The sequence below is a fragment of the Rhagoletis pomonella genome, unplaced genomic scaffold (genome assembly GCF_013731165.1).
Source record: "Rhagoletis pomonella isolate Grant_MI unplaced genomic scaffold, Rhpom_1.0 Rhpom_scaffold_04401, whole genome shotgun sequence".
NCBI classification, from domain to species: domain Eukaryota; kingdom Metazoa; phylum Arthropoda; class Insecta; order Diptera; family Tephritidae; genus Rhagoletis; species Rhagoletis pomonella.
In genome coordinates this window covers 5,682-16,203 of record NW_023462951.1, presented here as the reverse complement: position 1 = coordinate 16,203, position 10,522 = coordinate 5,682, and the positions used below count along the sequence as shown (strand labels likewise).

The window sequence follows — 10,522 nt, the reverse complement described above, 5'->3', positions numbered from 1 at the left end:
AAGGATTGCCATTGAGCACTGTAGCGCAATTTTTGTTTTTTTGTTATTTATAAGCAATAAACATAAAATTTAAGTAATCGAATAAAACCGAAGGATACATATTCCGTTGAGGTTAAGTGCACAGGCTTCACTTGTGAATGCTAGGTTAAGTAAGGAAAATATGTACATACATACACATTTAAATGTCTAACAGCCACCCACACATACGTAAATTTGTAAGCGCACACTTTCATACATACATACATACATGCATGTTAAGATCATGCGGTTAGGAAGGTCGGCTCTACATAAGTAAATGCATAGTTTTAGGCGCAATGATCTAAACATCGCTTAACCTAGCGTCGATTCTGGGTCAAATGACGCTGGCAGTGACACTTGGCAGTGTAAATGGCTGTAATGATAATGATTATGATAATCGATGACATTTAAAATGCAGATGCAAGTATGCATGTAGTTATGTATAGTAGGGTGCCCCAAAGATACATAGGAAAATCCACTTTTTTGATTTTTCCTGCTGCCACCCCCAGAACTGAAGAATATCAAAAATAAGGAGACACGTTTTTTATATTTTACACGTGGTAAATACATTTTATTGTAGAATTGCTATAAAAAATGTGCGTTTGAAGAAATATAAAATCATTTTTGTACGGGGTTGCCACTTTTCTAAAAAATACAACAGCTGTTATTAAAGATTTAAGCTTTCTTAATGCCACAATATGGGTATCAAATGAGAAGCTTATGCACTCCCAGCAAAGTTTTTGAAAATTCGTACTTTAATTCAGATATATTTTGCCATTTTTCTATAATAAAAAAAGTTTAATCATGCTACATGCGGTTAAGTAAAATATGAGTTTCAAACAAAAGGTGTTAAAATGAAGTATTAACGCCTACATATTTCTGGGTAGAGTCGGCACCTATTTTAAAAATCAAAATGAGAGCGATATATCATCGCTACCATGTCAAACTATCGAATGTGCAAAAATGCAACCGCAATAATTCCGTTGTTTTTTTTGTACCGATTTAATATTACCTTAAAAACGTATGGTCTTATTCATAAAAAATAAAAATATGTTTAAAGAGCTTTATAAAGTGACGTTTTCATACAAGTTTTCAATTTATAAAGCAGTTAAAGTTTTTTTTATTCTTATGTTGTGTTAGGTTTTACACCAAAATATTACATTTTTCGATTAAATTTTCTTAGTTGGCTAAAAAAAGTGTTCAAGTTCAATTACTGCGTTTTTTTATATACATAACTCATTTATAAAAACCGTATCCCTTGTGTGCTAGGTAGGGGCTTCTGAGGCTTTATTGCAATTTAAAAGTTTTTTAAAATTCCCGTTATATGGCGAGTGGCCCTATGTGTAAACGTACTTATTAAGTTCATTTTGGGTATTTTTCCTAAATAATATGCTTCAAAGAAGCTTATGTACCAAATTTGACAACTTTAGGCCCATTTTTACTATTTATGACCAACTTTTGTATGACACACTCCCTCCGTGCGTCAGCTTAGCTACACTTACAGTCGGTTTCACCAAATTTGTTCATTGCAAATTAACTCGGATTTAATTTTAATTTTAATTTTTATTTAAGTTTGCACTTAAGTTTCCTGCGTTTCACCATTATTCAGATTTGGCAACCCAAAAATCTAAAAGCAGGGATGTTAGTAGAAATAACAGCTGATTTATGTAAACAAATAAATTGTGGTGTTATATTAGAAAAGTTCAAAATGGAAAGTGCAGCTCGAACCAAATATTTTTCAACAGACGATATCAGTACTTTGCTAAGCCTAGTGCGGAAAAATGCAAATATTTTGGAGTGTAAAGCTACGGGGAGAGTGCGTGTCGATCAAAAAGAAAAGGCATGGGAAAATGTAGCGGAGAGTTTCAACTCGATGTGCTCCGGAGCACCACGGTCAGCAAAAAATCTGCGAACAAAGTATTTGAACTTGAAAGCAGACATGAAAAAACGATCTGCAGACCAGAAAAAGTATGCATATGGGACGGGCGGAGGTCCATCCAGAGAGCCAGCTGCTTCCAGTATTGACATATTACTGAGTGAGATATTGCCGGAGAAACAAGTGCAGGGAATGGAGTCCAAATACGACAACGACTTCCTACCATTCGATAAACATTCTGCAGATTTGGATCATTCAGGTATGTACACAGTTGCAAATTACCAAATGATAATTATGACTAACATGTACATTTATGTATGTTTGGCCTTTTAACAGTTGGAACTGATCCTCAGCAGCGAAATGTTCAAAGCGAGCAAGTGGTGCAAAGCCAAACGATGAAAGAAGAAGGTGGTACAATGAAGTTTGTTTATTGAAGTAGCAAGACATCAATTAATAAATATCACAAACTATTCACAGATTGTGTAATCGATGATATGGGCATGCGTGAACAATCAACAAGCAAAAGGCTTCGTGCTTCAACCCCAAATCATACAACTGAAAAAGATGGTAACAGCAAATGTTTTATAATTTTAAAATTCTAATTACATAGCTTGTTTGTTTGCAGATTATGAGCCTTGGGAGCACTACACACCAATGCAGTTGAAAACGCCTAAAAACAAGAAGCTTTGCACTGAAAGTGTAAACAGAAAACACACAAGTTGGGCAAAGCTAGCAGAAATAAAGTCCAAATGGACGGAAATAAAACTGAAAGAAGAAGTGGAATTTGCGAAAATCGAGCACACTTTACGTATTACGCAAATGAAAGAAGTACACGAACTACAAAAACAATTTGCATCCGAGAAGCATGCCCTTGAAATGCGAATACTTTCGGATAAACTCAAAACAATTGAAAATACTTAATTTTAACCCCTATGTTAAAAAAAAATTGAATTGTAGCGCTTTGAACGGTCTTAACTACTTTTACAGTTTGTTTAATATCAATTAATTATTTAGAAAAGTATTGCTCATTTCATGCATTAATTTAATACATTTATTTCGTTTCATACACTGTTTTATGCCAAAATTAGAAAAATTCCACAAACTTTCCATCACAGTTCCAAGGTTTTTAATTCGAGTTTCGAGAACCCTTTTTGGTATGCAGTTTTATGGCTTATCAAATTTTAATGCAATAAGCTGCATTTTTGAAGTTTCTAGAAAATCCCGTTTATTTTTTATATTTTTTTTTTGTTGACGGTATCAAGCATTTTCTTTCATACAAAGTACCTTTTTATATAGAAGAAAGTGCATAACCCCGTCACCAAAAAAATATAAAAAATCAACGGGATTTTCTAGAAACTTCAAACATGCAGCTTATTGCATTAAAATTTGATAAGCCATAAAACTGCATACCAAAAAGGGTTCTCGAAATTCGAATTAAAAACCTTGGAACTGTGATGGAAAGTTTGTGGAGTTTTTCTAATTTTGGCATAAAATCAGTGTATGAAACGAAATAAATGTATTAAATTAATGCATGAAATTAGCAATACTTTTCTAAATAATTAATGAACATTAAACAAACTGTAAAAGTTTGTAATTTTTGTAATACTTTGTTGAATTTTTTTTAACTTTCGAACAAAGTTTCAATTTTGAATTTATTTGGTTTTCGTTTTGTATATCGATGGCTGAGTGGAAGATAGACCTATCTCAGAAAACTTGTCAAGAGCACTCTACTGCAGAATTTTATTGAAAACATCCTATCTCAAAATTTGGTTGAAGAACGTCCTATCTCAGAATTCGGCTCAAAAAAGCCCCATCTCAAACGAAAATACATTGAAAATGTGCTGAGATAGAGCGTTTTTGAATCGGCAGCTGACCGAATTCTGAGATAGAGCGTTCTTCAACTAAATTTTGAGACAGGATATTTTCAATAAAATTCAGAAATAGGGCGTTCTTGAAAAGTTTTCTGAAATAGAGCGTTGTTGAAAAGTTTTCTGAGATAGGGCGTTTTCGAACTGGCTGCCGAGATAGGTCGATCTTCCACTCATATATGTGCCTTATCAGTATTAACAAATGTATATAAGTACTAGAATGTGTATCTGACTTATAAATATGTAGATACAATTTTTTTTTAATACTTATATAAAAGATATTTATTTACAAGCATACATATGTGCCCTATCAGTATTTACATAAATACTAAAATGTGTTCCTGAATTAAAAAAAAGAAGTTATAAAGATGTTTATTTTTTTAATAATCAAAAGAAATTTACAAGCATTCGAAATAGTTTTGTATTATATGGTTTCTATATAAATTGTCATTTCGACCTGAAGTTGAGATTGTGGGTACTTCAACAATTGCATCGATGATATTATTTATTTCATTTTCGTAGACTGCTGGTGCGACACAATCGTTGTTTAAGTTGCAAATGTTATGTAAAACTGCGGTTGCAACGATTATACATTCCACTTCCCTGAGATTCATTCGTATTCCCAGCGCAAGAACTGGAAATCTTCGTTTCCACACACCGTATTGACGTTCAATACAATTACGAGTTCTGATTTGCGATTCGTTATATAACGCCTCAGCCGGAGTTTGTACTTTTAACAAAGGTGTCATTATCCACCGATTGCAAGGGTAGCCACTGTCGGCAACGACTATTGCATTCCCGAACTCCCCTGCTTCAAATCGGCTAAATATTCTTGAATTTTTAAGTATTATTGCGTCATGTGACGATCCTGGCCAACGGGCTACGATGTCCATGATGTTCAGCTTGCTGTCACAAAGCGTTTGCACATTAATTGAAAAGTAGTTCTTTCGGTTTCGGAAGAGTTCCGCTTCATCCCCACCTAAATAGTGACGCATTTTAGATAATCCTCATTAGTTGAAATTATTTAATGTACTGACCTGGAGATAGTACTCTTATATGTGTGCAGTCCATGGCAGCTAGCACGCGTGGAAACTTTGCCGTTTTATAAAATTGTCTCTGAATTTCTCTTTGGATTTCTAATTCCAAGGGGACTTTTATAAATCGTTGTCTTAACAATGCAATGTTGTGACACACTCTCCTTATTGCGCGACAGGAAGAACTTTTTGAAACGCCACACAGGTCACCGCCAGTTCTTTGCATGCAGCCAGTTGCAAAGAAACGCAGTGTTAATAAAAGCATTACTTCGGGAGAGATCGCACCGTTTCTACAATATTTATCAAAAAATAGCAGAATTTGTAATCGAAGGTACTTTAATGTTTACTTACTTGTTAGTTTTGTGCCGAATTTCGTTCCTAATCAGTTCAAGTACCATCCAAGCTGATTGTTTAGTCAAACGAAACCTATACCGAAAGTCGACTTCATCATAATATGTAAAACAATTACGTCGTTCCCTCATTATACGAGGACGACGATTTATAAAATTATTTATTAAAATTTCGCACTCCATATCACTTTCGTCTTCAGATTCCATTTTTTACAATATATTTATCTTCTGCTACTTTCAAATCAGCTGATAGAAAAACGTGAACATAGCTGTATATCATCGTATTTAAATAATATTTAAATGGGAAAAGGTGACCATTTAAATAAAAATTAAGTCAAATGGTGAAACTGAAAAAAATAATTTTTCACTTAAATTGCTTTCGTGAAACTGGCTGTTAGTTTCCCTCAAGCAGCTCAACGTTGTGTTTTATTCATTCAGTGCAGGACTAGGGTGGCCAGATGCGCTGATTTAATCAGTACATGTGCTGATTTTTTTCTATTGTACTGTTTTTTAAGAGCCCGAAATCAGTACGCAAAATCTACTGATTTTTTGAGTTTGTACTGATTTTTTACTTATTTTTACATTTAATAAATACTTTTGTAAATTGGTGTAATTGACATTTGCTTGAGGTTTACATGTTCAAAACAATGGTTTTTGACAACTCATACGTGTGAGCAGATTGAAACTATTATTAAAAAGGTGTCAGCTTGCAATTGTTTCGTTTCCTAGGATTTCGCAAAATAACAAACTGTTTGGATTCCATCCAACCCAACTTCACGACTTACAGGATTTACAGGAAAAGATGGTTTCGCCATTAATAAATCTTATGAAAGGTGGTGGTGAGTTAATCATATATTAAGTACACTGAGAAGATGACAATAAGAGATAATTGATTATAATTAAACATCCACTTAGAAATCGGCTGTCACTATGTCAAACTTAAGACGTCTTACTACTACGGTGCAATGTGTAGGCACTTGAGTTCATATAAAACGGCAACTCAAATTTATTTCAAACGAGAAAACGAATTACAAACGATGAATAATTATAACTGACTAAAATAAAAAAATGTGTATCGACCAACATGACGTTGAATTTGAATTTTTAAAATTAGCACACTGAGCAACTATGTCTCGCTTGTGTACTTGTGTACAGTAGCCATAGTAGTCCCCCCGGAGTGACTCGAACTTATATGAGAAGTCATGATATTGCTACGTTGTCGTGTTTCGTAAATCCTTGAACTGGATGATCTATGCGTTGCTACTGGATGAACCAAATCCGGTAAGATTTCGACAAATGCCGGCTTAAGACGTTCAGTTGATAGCGTTGTCGAGTGACCTTCGACTTTGACCACAAAAACAGTGTCTGAAATTCGTTTCAAAATCTCAAAAGGTCCTCGATACGGCTGCTGCAATGGTTGTTTCACTTCGTCTACCCGAACAAAAACGTGTGTGCAAGTGCGCAATGATTGGTGATGGAAAGCCCTGGTTTTATTATGGTGAGCTGCCGGTTCTGATCGTATTTTGCGCATAAAATCCCGAAAATTATTTATGAACTGGAGTGGTTCTACTGTTTTACCTTGATCCAAAAAATAATCGCCTGGCAGATGCAGCGTTGTTCCATACAGCATCTCTGCCGCACAGGCGTGGATGTCAGCCTTGTAACTTGTGCGAAGTCCCAGCATCACAACAGGTAGCGAATCCACCCAACTCGCTGAAGCATGACACATAAGCGCCGCCTTTAGCGACCTGTGCCAACGTTCGATCATACCATTAGATGCTGGGTGATAAGGAGTTGTTCTTACGCGCTTGCATCCAATCAGTTTTGTAAAGGCTTCGAAAATCTTAGATTCGAACTGTGTTCCCCTATCGCTGGTGATTGTAACGGGGGCTCCAAACCTGCTGATCCAAACTTCAAGAAGTGCTTTGATGACGGTTTCTGCATATATGTCTTTCAAGGGTATGGCTTCTGGCCATCGTGTGAAGCGGTCAATTACTGTCAAACAGTATCGATATCCGTTACAGTATGGCATTACTACGATATCGATGTGTATATGTTTGAAGCGTTCGCTGGGTATATTAATATGCTGTGGTACATTTCTTTCGTGCCTTTGGATTTTACTTCTCTGACAGTGTAAGCAGTTACGAACCCATTTCGTTGTGTCGCGATTCATATGCGGCCACACATATCGTTGGTTGATAAGTTTTTGAGTCGCACGGGCGTTTGGATGCGATAAGTCATGTGCATTCTTGAAAATCGAAAATCGAAGCTTTTCGGGTATGTAAGGGCGGATTACGTTGGTAGAGACATCACAGTAGAGTTCGGTGTTTGAGCCTTCGATCTTCTGTTTACGAAACTGCAGCGATGTTGTGTGTGATTTGAGAAGTTGTTTGAGTTCGTCATCTATCTGCTCAGCTGCGATCCCTTCAGGCGAAAATAAGGTGGGCAAATTAATAGTGTCAATCCTGGACATCGCATCGGCAACGATATGATCTTTACCAGGTACGTGAATAATGTTAGTGGTGAACTGGCTGATATACTGAAGCTGGCGTTGCTGCCGTGGCGAGGCCTTGTCGGATCGTTGTGACATTGCAAAGGACAATGGTCTATGATCCGTATATATAATTAAATATCTACCTTCCACCAAGTGTTTGAAAAACTTTATTGCCTTAAAAATTGACAGCAACTCACGATCATACGTACTGTAATTGCGTTCGGTTTTGCTTAGCTTGCTTGTATAAAACCCCAGTGGCTGAGTTACACCAGATATTGTTTGATCAAGTGCAGCACCGATTGCGTTGTCGGAGGCGTCGCAACGAAGACTTAAGGAAGCATCGGGTGCAGGGTAGGCAAGCTGCACAGCATCGACCAGCGCCTGCTTGCACTGATTAAATGCATGTGTTGTCGAATCATCCCATATTATAGCACGTTTATCATTTTTCTTTGCGCCGACTGTGAGTGAAACGAGAGGTGCATGAATCTCCGCTGCATGTGGCATATTTAAGCGATAGAAATTCCACGAGCCTAAGAATCGTCGCAGATCAGAAATAGTTTTCGGCTTTGGATACGATCTAATTGTTTCAACTTTTTCCGCTGTTGATTTGATACCATGTTCGTTAATAGTATGTCCAAGATACGTAACCTCGCTCTGCAAAAAAAAACATTTCTCAATGTTGATGGACAGACCGTTCTCTTGCAGGCGTGTTAGCACAGTATGAAGGTGTCGCTTATGAGCATCAACAGATGATGATGCGATCAGAATATCATCAATATATGTGTGACAGAAATCGCAGTCACGGAAAATTGAGTCCATCAAACGTTGGAATGATTGTGCGGCGTTGCATAGCCCGAACGTCATAACATTAAATTCAAATAAACCAAACGGTGTTATGACTGCTGTTTTTGATCGATCCTCTGGTGCCACAGGCACTTGATAATATGCCCGCGTCAAGTCTAGGGTAGAAAACACTTTGCATCCATGCAACTCTAGCGTAAAGTCCCGCAGGTGAGGAATCGGGTATTTATCCGGAACTGTCACTTTGTTCAGCCGGCGATAGTCCCCACAGGCTCTCCATGTACCATCTTTTTTTTTAACAAGATGAAGGGGACTTGCCCACTCACTGTTTGAAGGTGTGCACAAACCTTGCCGGAGCATCTTTTCGAACTCTCTTTTGGCAGCTGATAACTTTTCCCCTGATAAGCGGCGTGCCCTTTCGGAGACTGGGTTGCCGTGTGTCAAAATATGGTGTTGCACTTTGTGTTTTGATTTCTGCACAGCAGTGGGTTTACTTATCGATGGAAAACATTTAAGTATTTCCTGCGCAGAATCAATTGTGACTATAGATTCCACTACACGTGAATCGATTCGATCATTTATTTGTTTCGGGTCCAGAAGTTTTTTATTGCGTAAGTCAACCAATAAACCATGATGTTTTAAAAAATCCGCTCCTAGTATTGGATGTTCGACTTCGGCGACGGTGAATGACCATATAAAACTTCGGTTGAGTCCGAGATCAAATGGTATTGTTTTAGTGCCATATGTTCGGATTTGTGAACCATTAGCTGCGTATAAGAGAAATTTAGTTTTGACATTTGTATTTTCTATGTCGTTGCAAACTCTCCTGGGTATGACAGATATGTCCGCCCCAGTGTCCACAAGAAATTTGATGTGATTTTTTGCGTCATTGATTTGCAGGCGAGATGTGAAGGGTCCTTCGGCGGTGCCTACTAATATCACCGAAGGGCGTACTAGTTTAAATTAGAGCTGCTTGGTAAAAATGTGCATGGTTTCCGACAGTTCCTTGCCTTCACGCCAAATCGCTTGTGGAAATAACAGTAATCCGCGTCGCCATGTTTTGCTGACTTGGTAAATTTCTCAAACTTTTTTACTAGTGCTTGAATGTCTGCCTTACACTGAGTTATATCGTTATTTGACGGTGCTTGCTCTTTCAGTGTTGCTTCTACATCGCTGGTCCTATTCAGTGTCATGATGTTGTACTGAACATCGCAGATTTTGTTTGCTTGCATCGCCAAATCGTCCAAGTCCTCAGTAGTGCTACACGCCAGGAAACAGCGAGCGTTTTCCGGCAGCTGCTCGAGGAAAAGAGTGCGGAGTAAACAATTTGGAACTTTTCCTCCGGATAGGTTCCTGAGTCGTTGCAAAAAACTTGTCGGCTTCTCATCAAGACGGTCAACGCCACGAAGAATGCGTCGGAGTCTTGATTCTTCAGATTCAGCGAAAGAATCAATGATTCGTTTTTTAATTGCTTTGTACTTGTCTTCTGCAGGTGGGGACAAGACGATGTCGGCAATAAAAGGAAGAACTGTCTCGTCTAGATGCACAAGCACGTATTTGAATTGCGCGGCGTCAGATCGTACTTGGGAAATGTCCAGCGCTGCTTCGACCTGAGCAAACCATAAGGAGGGATTTTCCTTCCAAAAGGACGGTAGTTTAATAGATCGTGCCGTTGCTAAATGAGCTGTGACTGCGCCGTTGTCCGGCAGAGCACCATATGATATTTGCGCTGCGAGTGTGCTGTTGTCCAGCGAGGTGTGACCTGTGCTGGTGGGCTGCAGCAGCGTGTCGTTTTCGTTGATGCTCATTTTAATCTGTAGACGTTCGCGGGGTCACCAATTGTAGGCACTTGAGTTCATATAAAACGGCAACTCAAATTTATTTCAAACGAGAAAACGAATTACAAACGATGAATAATTATAACTGACTAAAATAAAAAAATGTGTATCGACCAACATGACGTTGAATTTGAATTTTTAAAATTAGCACACTGAGCAACTATTTCTCGCTTGTGTACTTGTGTACAGTAGCCATAAATGTAAGTTCTAAAAATTTGGAAAAGGTGCAAACTACCGACTCTT

General features: G+C 37.7%; 3 protein-coding genes across 3 annotated transcripts; 1 reads left to right on the top strand and 2 right to left on the bottom strand.

Moving 5' to 3' along the window:
• The first annotated feature begins 1,352 nt into the window (after window positions 1–1,352).
• Window positions 1,353–3,177, top strand: LOC118754692 (myb/SANT-like DNA-binding domain-containing protein 3). Its single transcript, XM_036489578.1, has 4 exons — window positions 1,353–2,153; window positions 2,231–2,302; window positions 2,372–2,461; window positions 2,520–3,177. Exons 1-4 carry the CDS (start codon window positions 1,658–1,660, stop codon window positions 2,813–2,815), a joined length of 954 nt encoding a protein of 317 aa, XP_036345471.1. The 5' UTR covers window positions 1,353–1,657; the 3' UTR covers window positions 2,816–3,177.
• Window positions 3,178–4,138: 961 nt separating this feature from the next.
• Window positions 4,139–5,489, bottom strand: LOC118754691 (putative nuclease HARBI1). Its single transcript, XM_036489577.1, has 3 exons — window positions 5,148–5,489; window positions 4,800–5,086; window positions 4,139–4,741 (listed from the first exon to the last, which is right to left on the bottom strand). Exons 1-3 carry the CDS (start codon window positions 5,351–5,353, stop codon window positions 4,161–4,163), a joined length of 1,074 nt encoding a protein of 357 aa, XP_036345470.1. The 5' UTR covers window positions 5,354–5,489; the 3' UTR covers window positions 4,139–4,160.
• Window positions 5,490–9,394: 3,905 nt separating this feature from the next.
• On the bottom strand, window positions 9,395–10,249 carry LOC118754693. Its single transcript, XM_036489579.1, has one exon. The coding sequence runs from the start codon at window positions 10,247–10,249 to the stop codon at window positions 9,395–9,397; it is 855 nt and encodes a 284-aa protein (XP_036345472.1).
• Between the last annotated feature and the right edge of the window lie 273 nt (window positions 10,250–10,522).